The sequence below is a fragment of the Cavia porcellus genome, unplaced genomic scaffold, assembly GCF_034190915.1.
Source record: "Cavia porcellus strain 051 isolate PalLab524CR breed Dunkin Hartley unplaced genomic scaffold, mCavPor4.1 scaffold_23, whole genome shotgun sequence".
NCBI classification, from domain to species: domain Eukaryota; kingdom Metazoa; phylum Chordata; class Mammalia; order Rodentia; family Caviidae; genus Cavia; species Cavia porcellus.
In genome coordinates, this window is record NW_026947506.1 from 27738347 (window position 1) to 27764768 (window position 26422).

A 26422-nucleotide genomic window follows, 5' to 3' on the forward strand; every position below is an offset into this window, starting at 1 on the left:
AATTTAGAAATAGCCAGAAAAGTAGCCAGGCACCGAAAATTTGCCAGTTGAGTTATGCTGACAAGTGTGATTTGTGGGAGTCCCTTAGGAACATAACAGGAACATAATAAGAACATAAAACTCAAGGCTCCTGTAGATGAAGGGGTGGCTTGGGAATAAGAGAAGGCTGACTATTAGTGAGTGTTGAAATTACTGTCTCAGAGAAACAGAGATCTTCATGTGATATGTGTTGAAATTGCCTGCGCCTGAGAGGTGAAACACAGAAGACTTTGCTGGGGAAACTGGTGGATGATTTTTGGAAGGTGTCTCTTAAAGAGGTGTTTCATTACCACTGAGTAATAAAATTGGATAAATTGTGTTTTGTAATAATATTATGAATACCATTTGCTCCTATTTTGCTGTGTGTTACACACTAAGCATTTGGTCATCTTTTTTATTTTCTAATATATATTTTTATTAGTTTATGTTTACAATACATAGCAGCTACATTCTTTTGGGAGAATATATATATATATATATATATATATATAATTTATACAATGCATATATAATATTTGATGATTTTAGACCCTTTCCCCTATCCCCACCTCTTATCTCCCTGTTTCCTGCCATCTCTCATTTATCTCACTCTTTATTTATATTTTGGATTTCTTATACAAGACAAACCGTGGGATACTTAAGTCAGCTTTCTGTGGCAATCGATTGGCTTCCTCAAGTTCTTGATTTATTATTTGATCCTTCTCGTCTTCTCTGCACTGCTCATCACAAGCAGTCACTTGTGCCCTTTGGATTTTCAGATAGCAAGCTTTGTGAACAAGTCCGCCATAGACATCTCCATCCTGCAGCGGTCCTTGGCCATTCTGGAGTCCATGGTGCTCAACAGCCATGACCTCTACCAGAAGGTGGCGCAGGAGATCACCATCGGCCAACTCATTCCTCATCTTCAAGGGTAAGCTGTTGGAGTCCCTGGGGAGGGGTGCTTTGGGGAGACAGCCTCCAGAGTGCCCCTGGGGAGCTTTTGGTATTGGTTCAATGAAAGGCACAAAAATGAACTTTGATTGGATATAAACCACGCACCGTGTCCATCCTGCACTCCACTCCTTGTGAGTTCTGTCCTCAGCTCTCTGCCTTCAGAAGGGTCTCGATTTTGCTGAATTTTGCTAGATGTTGTTAGAGCTTTATTTGTAGTGAGACACAATAGCACAGCTTTTTTTCCTCCTGAGTCCTTAATAGAGTCATTTATTAATGATGTAAGATAATATTTTCTGTGATATCAATATTTTAATAAATCCATTAGAATTTTTTGCAGATATTTCTTAACAAGGAATATTAAAGGCAGGCTTTTTCCTGAGGCTTTGCTGACTACATGATGTTCTTTTGAATTTTGTAGTGTAAGATGTGCATTTCCCCCCCTGGAAGCTTGAGCTACACAGTGAAATTCAACAGATGCTCCGAAACCCATGCAGTCTTTGGGCTTTGTCTCTTCTGTTTGCCTCTAGTGCCACCACCCTGGTCACGACACCACTGGGCAAAGTGACTGGATATGTTAAAGTATTTGGGCTTGCAACACACATTGTAAGCCAGTTTGCATAAGACAAGGAATTCACATAGAAGGATTCTCTTGGGCACCTTGTAGAATGTAGATATGGCCCAAGTGGCCCAACTTTGGAAGAGTGAGAAAATGTGGCCTCCCTGGAGTCCTTTTCTCTGGGGTATTGGCTGTCATAAGTATGACGAGCTCTGAGTGCCTTCTGTCCCCGGTCTCTTAGGTCACACATGTGAATTCTCAAGAGGAACACTGGTTGGCTCATGAGGGCTGGTGGTGAGGGGAGAGAGTGAGAGGGAGTATTAGGGTTCTCAGTCCACTGTACATGTTCATGGTAGTAGCTGTAACATAAACTCCCAAAATGCATTGCAGATGTGCGCAAGTGACTAGCATTTGAAACTTAAGTCAATGAAGGTATGGGCAGTAGTTTCTATATGTTGGTTCCGTCTCTAGCATGATGGCTTTGCAAGAGCACATGGGTTCATTCACAGTGCATCTCCTCAAAGAGTAGTTTGTTATTTTCCAAGCAGAGTGAGAAGGACTTTGAATGTGTTACTTCACTGTGTTGTCCTTCCAGCAACCCCTTGAAATTGGTGTGTTCTTACCTTTGTGACAGATGAGGAAACTGTGCCTTAAAAAGGTGGCAGAAACTTATCAGAGCTACACAGATGATCAAATGGACAGGGCGGTCAATCCCACCCTGACCATTTTCTAAGCTCTGCCACTCTACCCAGCCTGATAAATCCCCAAAGGTCTCGTGGAGGCAGCTCTTTGTTCCTGCCACGGGTCCCTCTTACCTACTCTTCACGGTGCAGCTTACCTTAGATCTTCGATTCATTGGAAACTTCTGGGTTCTTCCAACTGAAAAGCAAATTCATAAATATAAACACCTCTTCTCCCTATTAAGCTTCTGTTTAGAATATGTAATATAGCCATGGAGTTAAAGCAATTTCCTTGAAGTAAGTCCAGGAATGTGGAGATATTTTTGTCATACATCATATAGCAAACAAAGAATCACACATAAACATGTGTACTACCACTACTGCCACTGCATCTCCTTGGTCCAGACTTTAATCCCTTCAAAGGACAATGAGAGAAGGCCAATTGGATGCTTGTATTTCTGAGTGATCTCCACTGAGTAGCTGGTAATAATTGTACACCTACTGTGCTTCCACTCTTGTGGTGCATGAAACACATTCTCAGTGCTCAAACGTGCTTTCTAGACCTCACCTTTCTCTCTCACCTGTGAGCGGGTTGTGTGTGTGTGTGTGTGTGTGCATGTGTGTTTGTGTGTGTGTGTGTGGCGGGGGAGGTGGGTATGTTGGTGGGGTGGCACAGATCCTGAACCATTGCATCTCTGACTCAGGACTGGCATCTTCTGACTTTTTGTGTTGTTCTGGATCTTACAGCACAGATCAAGAAATCCAAACCTACACCATTGCCGTGATTAATGCGCTTTTCCTGAAGGCCCCAGATGAGAGGAGGCAGGTAAGCTGCATTTCTTTGGTCTCAGGATGTATCCAGGGCTAGGAACTTCCTGTGTGGAGGAAGTTCTCTCTTCCTCTCTGGGGGACCCACAAGTCTCTTTACTACTCCACCCCCAGGTAGGAGATCCAGCCACAGGGCTGGACCAGAAAAAGTGGGTAGAGTAGATGCACCCCTGGGGCTGTGGCAGGAGAGGTGTTTCATGGAAGATAATCTCAGGTCAAAGCCAAAGTGTGACTGCTGGGTTCAAGATGATGTAGAAGTCCCTAAGGTCTCCATCACTTCCTTGGGTGCTCACTGGGGTGATAGAGATGGTGCCTTCATTTTAAGGATGAAGAATCTTGCTTTGTCCAGAGGAAAGAGAAGGAGGTGATAAGCAGAAGGGAAAATATTCAGATTGCTGCCCCTGGTTGAGATAGCGGATTTCCCCTGTCAGATGGCCCTTTGCTGGGTGATTTCACCATCTGTCCATGTGTGGATGTGGGGGGGGGGGAGTGTGCTGAGCATTGTATTCTCCTTTGTCACGAAAAGAGTGGGGAGCCCCTTACATGGACTCATAGGAAGCCTGATCTTGCATAGTTTTTTGGTCTGCAGATTCTTTAACTTTTTTCAAACTAGGGAAAGGACCGTGATAGAGAGGGATGTGGGAAAAGTGGAATTTTGTCAGCTCTTGGATTTTTGCCCACACCTCGGACAGGGTTTTTCCTGTCTACATAACATATAAATTATCATGGTCACAGTTCATTTCTCATAAAACAGGTGGAAACAGGAGATGTTTCAACTGTTAGAAAATCCTTATAGGGCAACTCATGACACGTGCCAATGAGTCCTTTTAGAAGAATTTTAAAAAGCTAACTTACTACTGAATAATGTGTTAAGGATTTTGTTTGTTTATTTATTTGTTTGCTTGCTTTCCTGGTGCTAGGGAACCCAGGGTACTAATTTTGTTTGTTTGTTTTGAGATAGCACTTTGCTAAGTTACTGAGTTTGTCAGGCTGGACTTGAACTTGGGATCCTCTTGCTTCAGCCTGCCAGAGTGTTGGAGTTTCAGGCATGGACCACCATATCCACTTGTGAATTTTAATTTAGTTGTTCATTTGCAAAGTTTTCAATCCCAATGACTCAGTGTGAGGGGTTCTGATTTGCTCTCACTTGGAATTATTTGTTCCTTCCTGGGAATTGCGTTTATACAGAGAGTGGCGTCCTTTTATGGTTTCTTTATGTGTTCAATTTGAATTGAATGGAGCTAGGAAGAGGTGACAAACCTGCCCCACCCTGGGCTGGGGACACTCAAATGTCCAGGCTGAGGTTTTAAGGGTGACCCTGCAGGTCTGAGGTGGCACTATGGATAGGGCCGCTCCTTTGATATATTTTTTCTGACACTGAGTTCATGGTAACTTCCAAGACTGCCTGGTAGCTCTCTTAGGGCACTGCAGGAGTGTGATCCCTCCACAAGGCAGGCCACACAGCAGGGAAATGTGGATGGTAGGGGTCAGGAAGGCTGTGTTCTGGTCAGAGCTCCTGGAAATTTCCTTTCTCCATCTGTAGAAGAAGTTATATCAGAGGAAATGAAAGTTAATGTCCACCAAGGACCATGGATCTTTAGATTTAAACACATCCAACAAGATGCCTGCGTCACATAGACTTTTGCAACTTACTTTAATCAAACCCTGCTCTTATTGAATTAGATTTTCATGGCTATGGACAAATAGAGGTCAGCTATCAATCCATACTGACTTCAGGAGGTTCATAACATGGAAATGGAATGGAATGGAATTCTCACAATATAATTAGATTTGGATTCTGTGAATCAAAGTTTTCTTTTGAAAATTGTACAGTGTAGGTCTTTAGGTCCCGTTCTGGATGTCTAGTTCTATCACAGTAATAAACCATCACAAAGATTAGTATAACAAACTTAAGCCATTTAAGAAAACAGTCTTACTAAGAAAGAATATATACAATCCAGAAGAAATTGACAAAGTATTACATGACTAATCAGTCTTTGAAATAAACATAGCTACAAAATATTTTCTTGCCTGTGACGATTGATGTTGACTTTGTAAACCATTGGATTTAAGACGATCTTCCCTTTAAATAGAGAAAACATTATGGTTTTAAATTTTTAAAAAAATCCTAAATGAATTAGGAGAGTTAGTGCTGAAGCGATTGCAATTTCGTTATGAAAAAAGTTAGTTGGGTATTTTTTTTTAAGGTCAACAGAAGACTTGCACAAGAGAACATTAAGCCTATTGTGATATCACCATGTTGCTATAGGTAGTAAAAGCAGGAGAGACCACACTATACTCCCTGCTGCACAAGTGAAATAATGTTTAGCTTGGCTTTGACACTGACATGGTTACTGACTGCATCCTGGATTATTGTTGTTGTTGTCAAACAGGAAAATTTACCAAATCCTGCTGTCAGTGACAGTAGCATCAGGAGTCTATCCTAACACTAAGATTACTGTTTTATTTACTTCTTGTGTCTTACTGTTGTGTCTCTAATTGTCATGGGAAGAGAAAGTTACTTTTTTTGTATTTTACCAACAAGGAAATTGAGATCCAAAGGGAGTAAATAAGTTGATCACATTACCAAACTGGTGTTAGAAGCCCAGTTTTATCCTTGCTTTTACCTGCAAACAGTTCCACTGAGCACCCACAAAGACAGAGGTGCCACCCAGAGAATTCCCTTACGTTTGCCAAGAAAGCACCTCCCAAAACTCTTGAACACTCCACATCTGTCTTCTCACCAATCAAATTACAGTGTAATCAAGTATTTGTGTATTGAAACTATAGAACACCTTTTTTGTTTGTTGATATTTAAAATTTTAAAACACTGGGATTTTTGTTTTACCTTCTCTTTCTGACTGGAGGCAAACACATTCATAGAATGCCATTATCCTTTTTTTAATTATTCAAATGTATAAAGTGATTTTGGAATGATGGGGAAACACAGCTACCTCATTTCTTCCATGGCCTCCTTCCCTGAGTGATGGGCATGCTTTCCTACACCTCCAGGATGTGGGACACTGCTTCTCTAAACCAATGAAGGATACACAACAAATCCTTCTCCTTCCCATGACATTCCATTTATTCTGGTTATTGTTTTAATAGCAAAGGAGTTGATGAGATCCTTTCCAAATTTTTTTTCAAATATTTAGATCAGTGTTACTCAAATTTTTTAAGTTAAAAAACTGGCAGAAAAATCAGAAAAGATGGATTCACAAAGAGGAAGCCTGACAGGCGCCCAGGGCTGAATTCCAAGGAGAATCCACTGGAGTGCCACATGGCCCAGTGACTTCCGTGGCTCTGCTTCCTCTGCCTTATTCCACGTGAGTTTTCTCATACACGTGGTGCCATTTCTTTTAACCAAAGGTGAGCATACTCTGTCTGCTGAATTTTATTTTAAAATCTGCTTTTAAAGCAACAAGAACAACAACGAAGGAATAGGAATTGCACATCTAGCTGTTGGTATATTTCTATCCATATTTATATGTATCCATACCTTGACATCATTTTAATGCTCTAAAATATTCCACCTAGGTTCTTATGTTTACTCAAACAATTCCTTGATATTATGCAAAACTATTCATAATGCAGACAAAGATATTTCTGTTTTCTTTCAGTCAAAGTTCCTGTTCTTTAGGAGGATTGTATAAAATATTCATTTGTTCTTTTATCAAACATTTATTGTCTGCTCTGTGCTAGACATCCTGACTTGAGCTTAGAACACAAAGACTTTCTCTGTACTCCCAATGGGTCTGTAATCTTATTCAGAAGATAATTGTTGTGTGTAGATAATTAATAATTACTGGAGGAGAAGCTGGAAATAATATTGTCCCCTTTACCAATTTACAAACCAATGACAGATAAGCAAAAATATGCACAGAAAAACAAACCTTGGGTGTCTGTTAGGCAGTAATTTTATTTATTTTTTAAAAATTAAGAGAAGCTCCTTCGGGCCTTTTGTTTGTTATGGGATCTGATGAAATGACAACAGAAGTAAACGACCCTGTGGGCTCCTCTGTATGGTTGGGGGAGACCACAGTGTCAGCCTCACGGTGCGGGGGTGCATTCTTTCCGGGGTCCACTTAGTTTGTTTCTGATGTGTTCTGGAGAGCACAGGATCCAGTGCTGGAACCCGAGTCCCTGGGGCCCAGCCCTGTGGGTTTTCCCCACGATGGTCTCAACACAGTGGGTCGTCACGGGTGTAACACTGAAGCTGCCAGCCTCTAACAGTGCTCTGAACCCCCCACCCCTTCTTCTCTCCTGCTCGCTTTCCTTTCTGTGGTGGCCATGACGCCGTTAGGTTGATCTAGAGAGCAATGTTGACATCCTTGATTGTCCTCTGACTGTAAGTCACCCAAGTTCCCTTTGTCAGCCCAAGTAGAGGCCCTGCTGTCCCCTTCTGCCCCATGCACCCCGCCTGTCTGTCTCCTTGTAGTTTCCTGCTCTGTGTTCTTGGATCTCCTGGCTTTTTGCAAATTTATTTGAATCCTGGCAGTAGAATTCATAGTTTTTTGCTTTTTTTTTTTGTTTATTTTTTTAAATCGTAGTTTAGTTTCTTCTCTATTCAGTGAAAGTAGTTACATTAAAAAGGACCAGAATGACCTTTGAGTGTCTTCCTGAATATCAGCAGTATTTCTACTTTCTGAAAGCGTGTACCATGCCTATGCTGGACTATTTCGTTTTCCCTTAGTGGTTGGTTACTCATCAATATTTATAAAACAAGTATGTGAATCCTTTCATTCAATCACCCCCAAATCTCTCTTCTGGTTAGGAAATGCTAAGGCTTAAAGCATAGTCCACAGACATGAGGTGTAACAGAGTTGAAGCCTGGCATGAACTCCAGAATGAAACATCTGCCCAGATGTTTGTCCTTTGCTAAGAACTGCTTGGCTCTCCCTACATGCTGGAGATGGGTATGGCTCACTCTGGTTTTGCACAGATTAAGCTGTATTGACCTTCAAAGTCTTAGACCTTTAAAGTGTTGCTTCTTAATGTTGGACCATGTTCACAGGAGCCATGTGTAGCCCAGAAAACCCTTTTTGCAAAGAATTTACTAAAAGATGAGGAGGCTTTCTACTGGGCACTCTGCTTCCTTTGGAATGTTTGATTGTTATTGGCCACTCACCCGTTTCTGGAAAGAAGGAATTCTTACAGAAAAAAAGTTTGCAGGTGCCAGATTCCCGCCCCACCTGTGCTTTTAGACGTAGGTTTTGTCATCTAAATGGAACTTCTAAACAATAATTAGAATACTCCGGCATATCAGAGGTCACTATTTCCTAAGAAATACTGCTGATGTACAGTGGCGAAGCACTCCTAGAATGGCCCAGATCAAATGTGTTTTTCTAACCTCAGCCTTGCGTGCCTGTGTTTCTCTTCCACAGGAGATGGCAAATATTTTGGCACAGAAGCAGCTCCGTTCCATCATTTTAACAGTGAGTACCTGTGCCCTGGGACTGCTGTTTGGGGGACATTGCCAGGAGCTGTCACCTCTCTGTACCCTTGTGGCTTTAGGCTCTGGTTTGCTCTATGATTTAAAACTGTGCTTAAGCAAAGGGACCCACCACTGAGAGAAACCCGTATTCTGGGGTTTGGAATAAATAAGGCTTTCCTGCAGGAATTGCCTGTTGGAAGGAGGGGTCTCTGGACCTGTTCTGGGAAGTGAAAAAGACACATTTGGACAAGAGGGTTGAGCCTCAGTTTATTACACTCTACACAGTTTCAACTTTGCCGAGAAGGGAATCTGGTTCCAAGGCTTAAAATAAATCCACCAGCAGAGGTTTTACTGTTCTTAATGAGGATGCCAGCTGTAAACAGATCAGGTCTCTTAAGAGAAGTCCTGAGACTCTAGCCATCATCTTCCCTGCCCTCTTGCAAGAGGAAGGAGAGAAAGATGTGCACAGGAGCTTTTCATCCCAAGTGACTTTAAACCTTGGTGAGAAAAGAAGCCCTGAGTGCCACATTGTGAGTGTTCAGACATGAGCTTCACAGCAAGACTTCCTGAGGCTCTGTGAGCTACTGAAAGGAAGCAGGTTGCTGCTTACAAAGGAAGGAAGGAAGGAAAGTTGAAAAGAAAGAAGAGAGAAGACATTTCCAATAATGTGATTTCAAAGAAGAGTTTAACTGGCTAAAAATATACACAAAGACAGACCGACACACACACATACATGCACACACAATGTAGATTTTATTATTATTCAGGTGTGGTGAAGTTGACAGATCAAAAGACCGTGGCCATTGAAAATATAGGAAAGCTTGTTACTTAGAACTCACAAGGAAGAGGATTCCATGCGAGGGAGGCCCCATGAGGAAGCACCTGGCTGGTCAAGAGGTAGAGCAGCCAGCAGGAAATGTGACCAAGAGTCTTTACTGTGGTTTTCCAGGAAGGAACAGTTGGAGTCCAGTGGGCTGCCTAAGCAGGTTTAGGACTGGCCAGTTTGAATAGCTGCAGGGGCCTCTGGGTTGTGGGCTGTCTCTGGTGCCTGAAACATAGCTCTGGGTGACTGGGGAGAGTATGATGGCCAGAACCCTAGCCATTGCTTTATGGAAGAAGTCAGTGGTCAATTTGAAAAACTACCCAGGCCTGGGAAGGACAGTCTCGTTGGAATCAGCAAGGCCCCCCATCCACATCAAAACATCAGCAACACCATGTGGCCCCTGCACACACCCACACACACTCACATGCAAGGAAGTCATTAAAATGAAAAACTTTATGAGAGTGAAGGAATGAAATATTCCAGAACCCAAGGCCAGTTGTGGTCGAGTTTGGTTTCAAATCTCCAGGCTGTCAAGGATGAGGAGAAACACAAATGCGATTTCCATTGTTTAAGAAAGAGGTGTCTCGGTTATTTGGGAGTGTGAAACATACTCCCCCCCGGCGCCCATGGAAATCTGACATGTATGTGGGTAGAGCATCGTGATAGGGTCTACATCAAATTAAGTTTTGGAAGAAAGTGCAGAAGGCTGCATAAGCGATCATTTTTGCTGCTGGTTTGCAGCAAGAGTAGCAGCTGCAGTATCAAAGTGTCCTCTAGCGAAGGGCTAGAGAGTGCAGGATGAAGGCTTAGAAGTGACGGGTTAAGGTGGTCTTACCTTACGTCGGCTATTACCTTGTGTGGCAGTTGAGGTCAAAGTGTCCTTAGAAACAAGTGGATGGGGTGACAGTAACCATCTCATCTCAAAGATCAGTTTGCTTTGATGGCATTGCTCTTACGGGGCTTTGATAGCTAGAAGTTCAAGGTTGATCCTCTGTCAGATCCTAGAATGCAGGTACTTTGGAGTTATTCATAGACTAGATGCCCATGCACTTTCGATACTAAGTGTGTACTGATAAGTTCACATTCTGTCCTGAGAATGAAGGGGATGGGGTTTGATTTCCTCCATATCTCGTTCTTCTCCAACAGGAATTTTGGTTTAGCCACTTTATGATACCACTTGTCCTCTTCCTTCTCTTTCTCTTCCAATCCCTCCTTCTTAATTGGCTGCTTGCGCAGGTGCTTGTTGGTCATGAGGCATCTGGAGAGCACCCTGAGGACCTGGGCTTTCTTACTCCTTCTGTACTTTTCCATACTGGGGTCTTCAGCATTGATGGAAAGGTGGCTTAGAATAAGAAAGTGCCTAGAGAAAGCTCTTTCCTTATAACAAGGCCTGGCTGGGCATAGCACTTTTAAAAATCAGGAATTTGATTTCAAATCAACCCTTTGGCTGGTGGCTTGGCATTTTTAAGGTACAACCATGGTCTCTCCCAAGAGGTTATACATCAGGCCAGTGTGCTGAGGAGCCAGGAGCTACTCCATTGCCATTGCAGCCCAGCCACAGTGGGGGCAGCGGCCAGGTGTCCAGCTTCCTGCCGCTCCGCCTCTGTCTGATCTGCATCCAGTTCCACTACTGTGGGAAAGACCATTTTATTCTTCACTTACTTGTTCCAGTGAAGAGGCAGCAGCGCCCTAGGGTTCGCTCACTGCACTGTGATGACATGAGCCTCAGGGAGCTGCAGCACTGAGCTCCCTGTGCAGGACTTCAATAGTATGCTTCTGCATCTCCCTAATTAGTGTCTCTTCAGAAAGACACTGAGTTCTCCTTGGCGTCATGGTAAGGAGGACACACTGTTGTCTGATTTTTCTTTGGTTCTTCGTTCCTGTTTTAAAGTGTCACTTGTGAACCATTTCCCTAGCACGTCATCCGCGCGCAGCGGGCCATCAACAATGAGATGGCGCATCAGCTTTACGTCCTGCAAGTGCTCACCTTCAACCTCCTGGAAGACAGGATGATGACCAAGATGGACCCGCAGGACCAGGTGGGTGCTTTCTGGATGGGGTGGAAACATGGGAGGGAGCGAGTATCTGCAAAAGTCTTGCATTTTTGATAATTCTATAATTGTTAATTATAACCTCAAAACTTAGAGGCACAGTTTCAACATTAGGTGAATCTAAGAACAAAAAATAAACTGAATGGATTGTCCCATTAGGCCCTGAATGCATGCATGTTCTTCCTTTGTCGAGCAAAATGGCTTGATGTCCCGTGGTTGCAGGCCTCGGCTCTTGACCATAATCCCTTCCATGCATGGGGATAATTTGGGGGTCAGGTTCCCAGCCCGTGGGGGCCCAGGGGGTAGTGCTGTCGTTTCCATTCTCCGTGCCAGTGGTATTTCCCCACCTTGAACTTGACTACTGGGCTGGCATTTGGTCGGTGGGCTGTTTGCTGCATTTCCCTGTGGGGTCCCTGGTGGTGGTTCCTGAAAGGTGACAGCTCCATGCAGAAGGCTTGGGGAGGGGGAGCCTTCGCTGTGACAAGGCTGAGTGAGAGAAAACAGCTGGGAAAGCGGCCCCTGCTGTAGCCCAATTTTCAACTTAAACAGAGCTGCAGCTTTGGAAAGGAAAAGACTCATTATTGGCACGTGAGGGCCTGATCTGTTGCAGATGTGCCTGCAGATGCGGGGTGGGTGGCTGCTGCAGCCCTTCGTTCATGGAGCGAGGCTGTGAGGTCCAGGATGGTGGAGGGGCCTGCAGAAGCCAGTGTACTCCGTGTGTTTGGCAAGGCTGAATGCAGTTCCCCGAGGCATACCTGACTGTCACCTTACTGCTTGTGCTGAAGCAGGCATGCAGCTTAATATGGGGCAAACCTTCCTTTTTTTTTTTTTTTTCAATCAGCAATGTTTATTTTGGTCAAATATATGTAATATAAAATTTACCAGTTCTACTGTACAGTTCACTAGCATCAAGTCCCTTTCACGTTGTTGTGAAAACAGGACCATCATCCATCTCTAGAAATCTTTTCTCATCTTGCAAAAGTGAGTTCTAACCAGGCTTGGTGGTGCTCAGGTGTAAACCCAGCACTCTGGGAAGCTAAGGCAGGAAGATCACAAGTTCAAGCCCAACCTGGGTAACTTAGTGACTTAGCAAGGCCTCTCCTCAAACTAAATAAAGAAAATAATAATAATAATAATAATAAAGAGAAGTTGGGATGTAGCTGAATGCAAGGCTCTGGGTTCCCTCCCCAGGACAGCAAACAAACACACCCGAATTTCTGTGCCCTTGAGCAGTAACTCCCCATGTGGGCCTCACCCTCTGCTCCTGGTAACCAGCATTCTGCTTTCAGTTTCTGTGAATTTGGCTATCCTAGGAGGCTCCTATGAGTGCAGTAAGGCACTGTTTGTCATCTGTGTCTGCTCACTTCACTCCCATAGTACATCGGAGACTCCCCGAGGCGGTAACACGTGTCCGAACTCGGCTGCTTTCTAAGGCCGAGTAATAACACCCTACCGCATGTCTACAGCATGTGTTGTTTATCCGTTCATGCGGGAATGGACACTGGGGCCCTCTTCCACCTTTTGCTCTTCCTTTTATTTTTATCCCATCTTAGTTTCCATGAAGTCATCCCCTAGTGGAGAAAGGCAACCTTTCGCACAGGAAAGCTGCTCGGGAGTCCTGGGTACCTCCCAGATTCTCCCACAGCCTCGGTTCCCATCCCTCCTGTGGCATCAGGGGCTCTCATTTGGAGCTGCCCTGGGCCCTTGCAGAGGCTTGGTTGCGAGGGTGATGGAGGAATAAAGCCACCCTGGTTGGGAGCAGGGGGAGTGGCAGGAGGAAGAGCAGTCTGTGCAGCCCTGGCTTAGAAGGCTGCTTGCTTTTATCCCTTTTTTCGTTTGCTTGAGTGCAGCGATTCACTTATGCCCCGGGGAGGAGGGAGACCATGTCCGATTGCACAGTGAAACTAGCTTTCTCTCTCTCTCTCTCTCTCTCTCTCTCTCTCTCTCTCTCTCTCTCTCTCTCTCCCCTTTTCCCTAACTCCTTCAGGCTCAGAGGGACATCATATTTGAACTTCGAAGAATTGCTTTTGATGCGGAGTCTGAACCAAATAACAGCAGCGGCAGCATGGAGAAGCGCAAGTCCATGTACACCCGGGATTATAAGAAGCTTGGCTTCATTGTAAGTAAGCTGGCTCTGGGATGCTGGCTGCCTGCAGCCTCCTGGGGACTGACCTCAGACGCGTCCAGCGTGTGGTCCTCTTGCACTTGAAAGAATAGTTTCCACATGTCTAGATGTTTAGCTGGTTTATACAGGATCACAGGAAAATCTCTTCTGGCTTCAGCACAGTGGAAGAACTTGCACAAGTGTGACTAATGCGGCCTTTGTTTATCCAGCTCTGATTAAGAGTAACACAGAGGAGTTTGCATAGCATACCTTTAACCCCTCACTGAACTGCTCGACAAGGTGCAGGAAGCTCTGAGTTAACGGGGTGCTGTTAGCGCTGGTGTGAGCCTTCCTGTCGGGCTAGTGATCTGGTGATTTCAGAACAACACAAACTCCTAGAATTTAATCATGGTGAGATTTATGCAATTTATACTTTCCTGAAACTTTCTTTCTACAAATGCTAGTGAGCTGTGTCCCAGATTTTTTTTTCAGTTTGCAAATCAGAACACAACTTGTCCTGACTGTTATCCACTTTTCCCTCTCAATGTCCTTTCTTTTATCATCGTCACTGGTGACCTTCAGTTGATCTGAGGCTATGCACATGCAAAATTCTCTATTTAACCTGTCACCATAAATGCCATGAATAAGATTTTAACTTCAGTGATTAAAAACCACTAGACTTATTTCATAATTTCAAATAGTCTTTTTTGGAAATCAATATAAACTATATTTATATACATATTATTCTATAAGTTTGAATATTCTTTCATGGAAAACAACATAAACTATCCATGCATATGCAGAGATACATTAATGCGTCTGTATAAATGCTCCTATTTACATTTAATTTGATAGTAAGGGTGTGGCGCTTTGTGTGTTATTCTGGAAGGTTGGTCTCTTGGGAGTTTTCCCTGAAATACCTATTTTCTTTGAAACTTTTCCTTGAAAATGTTTCCACACTGGTGAATGGGTATCATTTCTCACTGCCGAGACTTTGTTATTCGGAAATCCTACAGCTTATTTAACCACACCCTTTTCCTGAATGAGTCAATGTTTTGAAACTATTAATAAGTCTATAATTAGCATCTTGACAACTCGGCATTTACGCACATCCAGGACCACATTATGAGGACACGTCTGGGGAACTGTAATTTCAGTGGTAGATATTGTCAAGGCTTTTGATATTGCCACATTGCTGCCTGTAAACATTCAGTAATTTTCACTTTAACCAGCAGTGGATCAAACTGACCAGTTTTTAAAAACATCTTCAGCACTGCCTCCTAAAACAAATTGGAAGCTATTGTTTTTAAGGCAGTAGTTCCAATATGTCATTTCTAAGGAGAATACTTATTACCAGTGTGCTTAGCCATGTAGCATGTAGCTTGCTTTAGGAAGGTAATCTGACATCATTTTCTACCGTGTCATCCCATATTTTTGACCTCGACATTCCATTTGATCTTGTAGTTAAATTAAGTGTTTAAAACTTTGGTAGAAAGTGAATGATGGATGATGGGTCAGGTGCGAATGTCCTTCACCTGGTGTGGCCTTGGTTGGGGCCACACCACCTGCCCCCCTGAGACAGCCCAGAGACGGAGGTGAGGCTCCCCTCCTCATCTCTTCTCAGTTTACTATTGTGTGCTGAGCTTCCACAGTCACCCGGCCTCTCTTACCCTTGAGTCACAGCAAAATTTCCAAAGAAGAGTGAAAAATGTGTGCATTTCAAAACTGCCCCCCATTGTGTCCACCATGCCATCTGGGTACAGAGTCTGCCTCTCGGGTCCCCCTGTGTGAATGCACTGTCACCTTCCTGGCAGAAGACCAGTGCCTGGGTCTCTTTTGAACAGGCAGAAAACACAAACCCTGTGTTCTTTCTGAGCTCTGCCTCCAACGTTCCCTGTGTCTCTTCCCCAGTCTTGGTGGCTTTTGGTGGGGATTTCTGGGTCCCAGCCGTAGATGTGGACGGGCACAGTGGGGAGAGAGGCTGGAAAGAGCATCCAGGAGGATGGGGTTGTTCCAGTGGGCCCTGTGCAAGTTACGCTGCATGAACCATCTCCTTTTCATTTTCAGGCTCTGTTCTTATGAAAACCACTAGTGTATTCTGTGAGCTAAGATCCGAGTCATTTTTCTCAGGGTGCTCCATCTTTCTTAACACCACAGTGAATACCTTCCACACTGTGGACTCAAGACCCCTCTCTCTGCCTTTATTTCTGCATCTGGGGAGCGCTCTGTGTGTGAGAACCTTTTGAAGAATCATGTAGGTTTTTTTTTTTGTTTTTTTTTTTTTCTCCTGACCGTCAGTTGCATGTGGTTTGCAAAGCCTTTAAAATTTCTGCGGCCCACCCCCTCCACAAGGACATGAAAACTTACTTTAGAAAAAAGCAAAGACCTCAAACAGGGAAGAATCAAAAGGGTTGTATCAGTTTGCTTTATGTTTTCCACGGTTCTTTTTCAGTTTTGGGTTTTGGAGAACTTCTTGGCACTTCCTCCCAGGTCACACTCTTGCACCAGCGAGCTGAGAAGTTGGAAAGACTGTCGAGTCATGACTTCTCTGCTGGAAAGAAGCCAAGGATGATTCTGACAAGTAGATATATTTTCACTTTTGAGTCCCCAATCAGGCAGAAATCTGCAGGCCGGGTCCTGAGACTCGCAGCGTCACTGCGCCACCTAGAGGCCATTTGCAGAAACACCGAGAGCTGGCTACATAGTCCATGGCAGGGGGTGTCACAGACCTGGGTGGGAGTCTGTGCCTGCTTCCAGAAGATCATTGTGCCTGTTAAACTCCTTACTGAACAGGAAAGAGCACTTTGAGGTTTGGATCATCTTTTGGGTCTCTCTGATGGAAACTTCAATTCGCAGGATGAGTTTCTTATTTCGCTTGTCCCAAGGAAGGCAGAGGCATTGAATGACAAGTCTTTAGAGCCCAGAGGCCTAGATTTTAATTTCAGTTTTCGTATTTCTGAGCTTCTAACCAGGGAATCAGTCATTTAACCTGTATGGGATTGCTTTCCTCAGCTACACAACTGGGCAGTGGCTTTTCTATTTCAGTCATAACCATGACCCTGCGAGGTCATGGGTGAGGAACCAGCACCATGCATTGAACCAGGGTGGCACAAAACTACTGATGTGCCTCTTTCTTCCCTGCAGGGGTCACACTTCACAGCAATTACAGGGAGGTGTGGGAGGTTTTCAAAGTGAGAGAGACCATTGCTCCAACAAGGCAAGAAGGACAGGTTGTTAAAGGGTGACCAACCCCGGCACCTTTACATGACAGAGGATCTCACACTCCTGCTCAGCACTCCATCCCAACGGAGCAGATTTTTCTGACTGAGTAATTGCAGAAGCTCAGTCTGAAGTGGCCATGTGGCTTGTTTGTTAGTCACAACAGAGCAAGGTGCCTGCCTTTAAAATAAAGCAGCTTGATCTTGTGAGGCCTCTTCCTTACTGATTCCCTAGTTTGAACATGGGCTGGCTTTTGAGGGGCTCTGTGAGAGGAGGGGCCAGGCTGGCTGTGACGATCCTGTCCTTGGATTTGCTAAGGAAGGGTGTGTGTGGCCCGAGGAGACAGAAGCCCCCGTCTCCTGTGGAGGACGACTCACCGTTTGTTCACTGTGCACTAGGAACACAAAGCCGAGGAACTGAAAATGGGCTTTGTGTTTTGTAACGGTTTTCTTTCTGGCCTTTGTAGAATTTGCACTGTCTTGATTTTAAATCGGCACCTTCTTTGTTTCTGAATTTTACCTCACTCAGTCCAGTGGTCAATCCATAGAAGCATCTGTCTTGGTTCAGAAGCTAAAATTGGACCAGGCTAATTTTTTCTCCATTTAACTCGATCCTGGACAAAATAAAGTCTTGTTTCTTCTTTTTCTAGCGATCCTGTTTCTGAGCCATGTAATTTTCATTAACCTAAAACTTTCATAAATATTTCCTTTAATCTGTTCAAATTTTTCTTCCAAAAATGTCTCAAGATGTGAAGATGGAAGATGGATAATGGAAAAAATATTTCTGAATGAAGATTCATGTATGTTCAGATTTCAAGCAGATTTGTACTTTCTCAGATGACAGAAGATGTCTGTGCACAATTATACAAATGTAATTATACATAATTACATGGATCAGGGCTAAGTGTCATCTTAATATATTTTCCAAAAAAAAATTAGACAGCAAGAAATGAGGTGAAATGTGTACTTTGGTCTCTCTTCCTCCAGTTCCGGCTCTGGCCTGTACCACAAAGAGAAGCATCTTTATGTTTTGGTCCAAATGCTACAGCTTGGAAACATGATATAGGGTTTTAAATTTGAAATGCACAATCTGTCTTCCTATTTAGGGCTCCTCATTATCCAGGTTCCACTTACAGTTTCCCCTGTGCCCCAAAATTTACCTCTAAGCCCCAAATCAAAATTCAGGGTGCTTTTGTGGTCATTACCAGTCTAGTGGCCTGGTGGCAAAAATATTTGAGCTCCCCCCGCAGAAGTCATGTGTCCCTTGCAGAAGTCCAGCAAGGCAAGAGGATTCTTGGCCTTTTTGCTTCGGCTCTAGTGCTATAAATAAGTATTATTTATTCTGTCTGTGTTCAGCTCGGGCCTCACTTGTCCTTTTCTCGCCTTTCTGATGTTGCTGTTTAACCTGACAGTGTGTTGAGATGCGGTCACTTGGATGCCTAAGTGCAAGGAGGCTGTCCTGTGTCCCACAGAGAAAATATGAGAAATATGTGTGCAAGATGTGAGGCGCTACACCGTGCATCTCTAACACGTTGAATTGAATGTAGTGAATCATCAATATATATTAAATAAGGTGTGCTTCAATACAAATGCACTTAGAACAAGGCTCTAACTATTCACTGGCTGACCTAAATGTTTTGACCAAAGGCTGGTGGAAGCCCAGTGATGCATTGCCTCTGGGAACAATGGTGATTCAGTAGTGGTAGGTTTAGGGTTTGCAGCTGCATTCAGAATCAGAACTACTGCTAACAAGGAGCAGGAGAATCTCCTGCACTAGGGAGTCCGCAAGGGATTATGGGGCAGGAGGAAGCCACGGTGAGAGGACCGTCCCAAAGGGTCCTGTGTGTAGGGTAGACAAGAAGAAGCCTGCTTCTGATTGATTGCCTGGCATTCGTGTGAGGACAGACAAGGGTTTCTACAGACCATTCTGCCCTGCTCAGACTGTGGCACTTGGTGCAGAGAGCAGTGTAACATCCTGGGAGTTCATTCACTTGTTTTAGAGTCAGAAACCACCTTGAAACTGATGCTGGACTAAAATTTGGCATCCTCCAAATTTGGCAAATTTTCCTTAAAGCTACTATAAGTAGAAAACTCAGTCTCTAGTGAACTCGGTTTGTATTTTAGCTCCATTTTCAAAAGATGTGATTGAAAGTTTTGGTCACTAGGATTGGGACTCAGTCCCTTGGAGGACCAGGCAGTGTCATTAAGAATCTAGAATACATCTGTGGCAGTCGAGGAAATAGCTACATTTATTTGATTTTTGCTGCCCCCACCCTCACGTGCAAAGGCGTCTCTGGAAAGCACATAATAAATCAGGTAAATTGAATCCTTTCCCCCCATCTGAATGATTTAATAGTTGACATAGTGCTACTAACCAAGCAGTTTGTTTAACTAACAGATATACTCTGTAAACAATATGTTATGAAAACAAAAAGACAATAAATACGTATTTTAAGCCCACATTATTGAACTTACGTTAACTGAAGTACATAGAATTCAAGGTTCTTTTAGGGGTATCACTGGCCAGTACTAACCAGCACTCCTGTTCCAGCCAGACCTGTCAACTGAAGGACCCTGGGAGATTACCAGGGGAGTAAGGCCTGGGTCTGCTTTATGCTGTATGTCCTCAGACTGACACTGCGAGAGCCCTTCCTTGGAACTGGATCCTATAGTCCCAGCCCTTAATTTCTCTCTGATGAGACACCCTGTCTCCAATGGAAATGCAGTGGACCCCAGGTCTACTAACTTCAGATGCAGTCAGCATTTATGGGGCAGCTCGACACCAATTCCTTAGTGAAGCCTGAGCGTAAACCACCAGGTGGCACCAAACCATTGCTCTTGGCTCCCAGCAGCTAGCTTTGCAATTTGGCTGGGGTGCTTTGCAGCCCTGCTTCCGAGACTGCAGGGTTTGAAAGCATAGGACTAAGTCAGAGTCTCAGCTTCCTCAGAGGTCCCTGAAGCCTCTATCAGATTGTCTACAGGAGCTCTAAGGTTTCTGTGATGCCTGGGCAGCTCCCTGGGAAATGGAACTCACCTGCAAAGCCTTGTTTCCAGTCCTTTTCTTCATGCGGTCACAAAAATCTTGTGAGTGGTACACAAAACCTACAGCTACCCCAGTGTGTTGTTTTGGCCTCAACACGGAAATGGGGGACAGCGTGCCCTGCAAACGGAAAACCAAAGTGAACATTGACTGGAAAAGCAAGAGCAGTGTTTCATTTTGGGGCTTAAAAACACACATAATTAAAACACATAAGAGCAGTGACGTGGCCATAGAGGCGGCAGCAGCGGTAAATGGAGACAGAGGGAACTGGCATCGCTGGGGAGCTGCACACAGCTCCTGGGAAAGCCTGGCTTGACGCTGGCTGCGCATTTCTTGGGGAGATGGGGCCTTTGGGGAGCACTTTTGCACTTTTCCTTTTAGGTAGTTGATTCTGCGGCTGCACCTTCCCGAGTCTGTGACACTTCTGTTTTAACGGTGGGGACCCCTGAACCTCTTGAATGAGCATTTCTCTTCACTAGTCTTTCTCTTTGCAGCCATCTAGGGGACTCGGAACTCGGAAAGGGACTGGAGAGGGCAAATGAGCAGCGGCTGAGCTGTGCAGGAAGCCTGTGTGATTTAGGCAGAAACTTTTAGGCCATTTCTTTCTGTATGCTCAGCAATGGGGGCTCCTATGGAGGTGTAAAGAAGGCTGCTGGTGTCTTGCCCTGGCCTCGCAGGACTGGCTCAGAGATGCCTTCGTGGGACATTTTCGGTCAAATCACACAGCATGGCAGGCACTTTGTGTTTCCTGTCACATGCAGAGACCTTACTTACGTCAACTGTCTTCAAGTGGTAATTACACAAGTAGGAAAAAAATAGCTTTGGGAAAGTCTTCCACAGACCAGAAGAAGAATCCACGCCAGACTTCATTTCCTGTCCTTGACAGGGAGCACGAGTCATCGCTGGACAGGGTTCTGCACAGCGCGCTCTTCAAGCTGATGCTGAGGTCCTGGGTCCTGTCCTGCTTCAATTCAGTGTCGTCGGATCTCCTAGGGCCACAGAGAGCCCAGGAGTGCCGCTTCCAATCCTGTCTTACACTGTCACCTGTGCCCGCTGCCTCGGGCAGCCCCACAATGGCATGATGTGGTGTGGTGTGGTACAGAGGGGTGGCCAGCGGGCCCTATTCTTGCCAGTCTCATCTCTTCCTCTCAATGCATTGTCACCATCTCTCCCGTCCTGTGATGATGACCCTGTGCATGTGATGGGCCCTGTCTTCTTCCGATTCCTGCAGGAGGAGAGAAATGTGACACACAGCAACCTCATCTGAGAAGCAGACGCCCTCTGTAGGAGGAACTCACGGAGAACTCTACTCATACAATGCTTTGCTTTTTTTTCCTTCTTTGCTATTTCTAAAGGAAATATTTTGAAAGAAAACTTTTTAAAGGAAATGAACTATAGGATTCATTCCCATGAAAGTACTCAAGTTCCATCTTTGTATGTTTTTGTGCTGGAGTAATTTTAACTCTGGGGACGGTTATTGAGCATAGTGTAAGGTGACAGCTTGCTTTCAGTCCTGTTTTTCCCAACCATTAGTACCCATTGCTGGGCTATTTATGCTTTACTACCCATTGCTGGGCTATTTATGCTTGTTACAGACGAATGTGCTCTCTGGCCACTAGGGGGCGCCGCCCACCAACGTATCAGTATTGAAAATACTACAGACTTCCGGTGCTTTTAACAGGAACCAGCTATATGTGCTTGAGAAAGTAGCAAAGTTAACCTTCTATATGGGGAAAATTTTAAAAGGCTCAGCCCCAGAAAAGGCCTTCGTTCTTCCAGTTTTGATTTAAAAATTTACAAGAACTTTGTGCCCTTTTAAGCTGTGATAGAAGGCGGCAAATTAATAACATGGTTGGTTAATCAGCTCTTAGTGTGACCTCTGCACCCTCCTTGGCACCTTTCCTTAATCTGTGAGACCTGGCAGCAAAGGCCACCATCCAGCAGGTACTGAGGTCATGCCCAGGGATAGAAGGCAAGGGAACCCGGGAGCAATATAAACAACCTGGCTTTATCTGGCATCAGACTCCACATTCTGCGTCTAGGCATCATTGCTCACTAGCCCTGCAGCCTCGCATGATTTATGTAACACCAGAGCTGGTCCTGGGGGGTGCGGGTAACATGTCCCCAGATCCAAGAATTCTGGAGTTTTCTTAAGCACGCTTACCAGAATAATACTTCTCTTAGGGCCCTTATTATGTCTTTATGAGTGTTGGAAATCGCTGCTTTCAGGAGCATTTTAAAAGGGATGCTGGACTCCAATGCCACAGTATCTATAAGTAAATTTTTCTGTCTTCAGTGGGAAACACTTTAATCCTCCAGCTTTCAAGATAGATTCACTATGTAGTTGAGTCTGGCCTTGAGCTCCCTTGAGGCAATCCCCCTGCCTCAGCCTCCTGAATGCTAGGCTTATGGTGGGCATTACCACACCTGACTAATGATACCCTTCTGAGAGTGCTTTGAATGAGGCTGAGCAGAGGCCAGTAAATACGTCAGAGTCAGCTTAGGATTGGCAGTTAGTGGGCCCTGGTGCCGTGGTGGATTGGTGTAGACAGTAGCACTTCTCTGGTGGGGTTTTGATATCATCCCTGGGCTGGGGTTTTGCCCGGAGAAGATCCTATTAAAAGTACCCCCCCACACACACACACACAACATTGCTGGGTATCCTGGGGTGCAGCCAAGAAGCTGAAAGAAATGGTCAGGTCAGAAATCCACAGTGAGGTTGCTGGCTCCCTGCTGGCTGTGAATTTGGTGGCCTTGAAGAGCGCCCTGGGAACTTGTGCCTTCTGTTTTTGTCCTTCCCGGGACATTGAGCTGTCAGGACACTTGCTTAACTTTCCATTTCTCCGAGTGCCCACCATTGGTCATGGTTCCCTTTATGTGACTTTGGGAGAAGAGAAACCCATGCCCAGGTTTCAACATGGGTGTTACATGTCTGTTGTATGTCTTCCACGAAGTGATTTATGCACCAGGAGCTGGCTCCTCTGAGGTGTGGGATGCTAATTCTGGGGATGGCATTTTGGGTGTGTAGGAAGTCTGTCAAAACCTTTCCAGCGGGAAGGGACAGAACCAATTCGAGAATCCCATGGTTATGTAAGAAGTATCCCCGTGCGGGCATCTCTGCGCTCACCCTGCTCTCCATTGCTAGGAGGAGAGAGGCGCACAGCAGGGGCTTTCCACGTGCCCCGGGGACCCACTGCCTTCTCCTCAGAGGTGGTGCTGGGATGGCAGAGTGCAGAAGGGCAAGGGCCAGGTACTAACCCTCGACATTCCTGTCACTCTCGCCTTTTCTCTTGAAATGTGTGGGTTTGCATTATCTGCCTCTTGGGATTCCTGAGCACAGGCACCTTATAGGTGGCCACTGGGGTTCATGGTTTTGTACCATTCAGAAGGTGACTGCAGCTGCTGCCCCGGAAGCAGTTTGTGCTTCTCAGGGCAGGGTCAGAGGGTCCCTTGCAGCATCTCACTTCCTTTGCATAAGAATGCAAAGCCCAGGCACTATCACTACTATTCCAGGCAGGAAGAAAAATGCAGCTTTGCTGCCTACAGAGAGTAAAAGCCTCTCCTGTGAGCCGCACTGCTGGCCCAGCCAGCGACCTTCATCTTTGTCTTCTGAGTTGCTTACCTGAGGGATAGACCACAATGGAAGCAAGGTTGGAAAATAGAAGAAAGTAACTGATCTCCAAGTGGCTTTTTGCAGCCCCCAGATGCTCGGGGGGTGGGAGTGTGTCATGAGGACACTCTGTACTCCTCAGAGAACCTGCAAAGGCTGGTTTCCCAGTGGCATTGTCCCGTGGTAGTTGGTTTTGCCATTACTGAAGCCACACCCTGACCACCTGCTTGCTTCTCCTTACTAGAACTTGTACAGGGCGCTCTCAGACTTAACCCAGCAGGAGGAAGCAGTGTCCTTGTGTAGGAGGGGAGAGCAGCATATAGATCCTGCACATCCTCAAAAGCAATATTGCTCTCAGTTTTCAAGGATGCAGAGAACCCTTCTCCAATGCCATCCTCAGGCACCATTTCTGCCTGAGTCCAGCTTTCTCTCCTTCCATTCTGGCTACTTAATGAAAAGTAGGAACACAGGACAAAGGCCTCGGTCTCTCTGCAGATCCACAGGGGAGGCCATGGAGACCTTGTTGCCATCCTCGGCTTAGTGAGCCTCTGCTGGCCTCTCGGATGTTTGTTGGTCATCGATCGTCTTCCTGAGTTTTCTACCCGCTACCTCTTTGGACTCCTGGTCTGGGCCTTTTCCTCCTCAGAAATGCTTTCCCTCGCTACGCCGTGGTCACTTTGCACAGCCAAACTGAGTAAGGACGGAAGGGCTTTGATGATCTGGCAGCCAAGTGCCCAATAATTGGCCTTAACTTTTCCCTCGATGTTCCTGGAGCATAAAACTTACCGACTTTGACTTCGGTTCTCTTCACACCTCTATCCCTGTCCTCCTGGCCCTTTTGCAATTTTCTGCATTATCCCAGGATGGAGTCTCGAAGACTGACAGTGTTTGGCCAAGAGTGAGTTACCAGCGGGGGATGTAGATGATGGACAAAGCATCAAAGTTGGAAAAACATTTCCTTTGTTTCTTGTTCTTCGATTTTGTGTCATGTGAAATTGTGTGCTGAGGAATTTGCATGATACTGGTTTACTTTTAAACTAGGAAATAATTTTAAATTAGTATGGCAAAAGCTAATGATTCCCATTGAGTGGTAGAATAAAGTAGACGATAGAGTGTTGGGAAAGACTGGGTTAATGTTGGCCAAAACTCCCAAGTGGGACTTTAGCAATAGAGGGGGTGAAATAAGTGAAAAGGGAAAGGGGTGAGATTTGGGGGTTGGTAATGGACCCCACTGCACCAGGTTGAAGAGCTCCTGTGCCCAGGAAGCTAGCGTTGTTCTTTCTGAATACTTGGAAGCATAGCTTTGGGGAGGAGTCCCCAGCCTGTCTAGTGTCTTATTTTGGGTTCTCACTACATTGCCTAGGCTCGGCTGGAATTTGCAATCCTCCTGCCTCAACCTGTCACAGTACTGGGATTACAGGCCTGCACCGTCCCACCCATCTAATGATGGCCTTTGATTACACCCTTCCGTCTTTTTTGTACACATATGTGCAAGAAAATTCAGGACTGTGTCACAGTGGGGTCTTGTGAGAGAGCTAGGTTGAATACCCAAGGCGCGCAGAGTGTGTTTGATAGCCTCACATGCTTTTGTGTACACACAAACGCGTATGTGTACATGCACAGAGTGTGTACCTGTGTGTGTGTGTGTGTGTGTGCATGCATATGTGTGCCCATCCACCAGCAGGAGCGAAAGTGATGATGAAGAATTGGAAGCAGGTTGCCCTCTAGCACAGAGACTTGTTTGTAAGAGTCAGGAAACAAAATTGCTAGTCCTGCTATAAAAAGCCACCGGCAGGCTCCTATTTTTAGGGTTTCCCAGTGACTCAACATTGTAAATATGGCACTGCCTTATTTTTAGTACTGAGCATGAATAAACGTGCAGCACTGGGCCGAGGTTGCCCCTCTGCTCCTGTCCTGCAGGGAACCACCATGGCCAGGACTCGGCTCTGTCGTTCTCTGTCCTTAGTGCCAGTGGCCAGTGCCGCCTCCACTGCTGTTTATATAACAGCTTTTACTTTTGCTTAGTGCATGTGTTAGGTAAACTTACTTCATCTGAAAAGCTAGGCCTGTGAAAGGAGCAACCTGGCCCAGGTGCAGCCAGCCCGTCCGGGCTGGGTCAGGGGTCCCAAGTGGCTTCGGTGTTCACCCAGCCTCCCTGAGCCTCCTTCTTCCTCATGGGCTTTACCTTCCCCCTACGAAGCCCAGCAGAAGCAGCACAGTGCTGGTGGACATCGCCGGCAGTTCTTGATCTCGGGAACCTGGTGACAGGTTGGATGAAGTCGGCCTGGTCCCTTTCCCATCACTAGAACACAGTGCCCAATACTCCACTGTCCCCACGAGGAGAGGCTTGATTTGCTGCTGGTTTCAGTCCATACTTGACTGGCTCCAAGGCAGAAGCAGCATGGTGGAAGGGCCCAGTGGAGGACAGCTGCTGAGCCATGGTGACCAGGAAGTGGACCCGGGGACCACACCCAGCAAGCTGCAACCTTTCTCACAGTGTGTGCAGTGCTGAGTCCTGAGTGGGCTCATCCTCTGCAAACCACAGCTTATCGCTTACCCAAAGCCCGGCTTCTCACCCACCTTCCCAAAGCCCTGCTCCCCCTTTGAGGGACACTCTGGATTCCCACGGTAATGAGGTCTCCACGTCTAACGCACATCCACATATTTCATTTTTGTTTTTGTTTTTGTTTTTTGCACATTGTCCCACGAACTTTTTCTTTCCATGTTTTAGCAAGATTTCTTTCTTCTCATCAGTGTGATGCATCCCCATGGAGGAAGCTCTGCAGAGGAGCTCCTGAGGGAGCCAAACAGTCATGTAAGATACTGTGAGCTACTGTTCCTGATGCTGGCTTGCTTGGCCAGATGGGGCTGCAGGTCATCTTGCTTGCTGTGCTCCTGCTTGTGTGACTCCAGGGTTTGAGTTCCTCAGATTCCCCTCAGTCACCAGGAAACCCCAGTGCATGGTGGCTGGGTGGCATTTCATTAAGTAGCTGGACCATATTTAAGTATTACTTTGTGTGTGTGTGTGTGTGTATTCCACATATGTGTTCCACTGTCCTCTTTTAAGATTGCTCCCTTAGGATCAATTAATAGACTTTTGGGTCAA

At 45.4% G+C, this 26422-nt stretch overlaps 1 protein-coding gene across 7 annotated transcripts in view; it reads left to right on the plus strand.

Annotated features, from left to right (window-relative positions):
* The window catches only part of Elmo1 (engulfment and cell motility 1), a 531134-nt gene that overhangs the window by 206848 nt on the left and 297864 nt on the right, over window positions 1-26422 (plus strand). For 5 of the 7 annotated variants that reach the window (XM_063233959.1, XM_063233960.1, XM_063233957.1 and 2 more), the window contains 6 exons: window positions 798-949; window positions 2956-3034; window positions 7340-7384; window positions 8421-8471; window positions 11210-11332; window positions 13332-13463. In XM_063233959.1, coding sequence (XP_063090029.1) covers window positions 798-949; window positions 2956-3034; window positions 7340-7384; window positions 8421-8471; window positions 11210-11332; window positions 13332-13463 — 582 coding nt within the window. The remainder of the gene's footprint in view (window positions 1-797; window positions 950-2955; window positions 3035-7339; window positions 7385-8420; window positions 8472-11209; window positions 11333-13331; window positions 13464-26422) is intronic. The other 2 variants (XM_063233955.1, XM_003470080.5) reach the window with 1 other exon arrangement.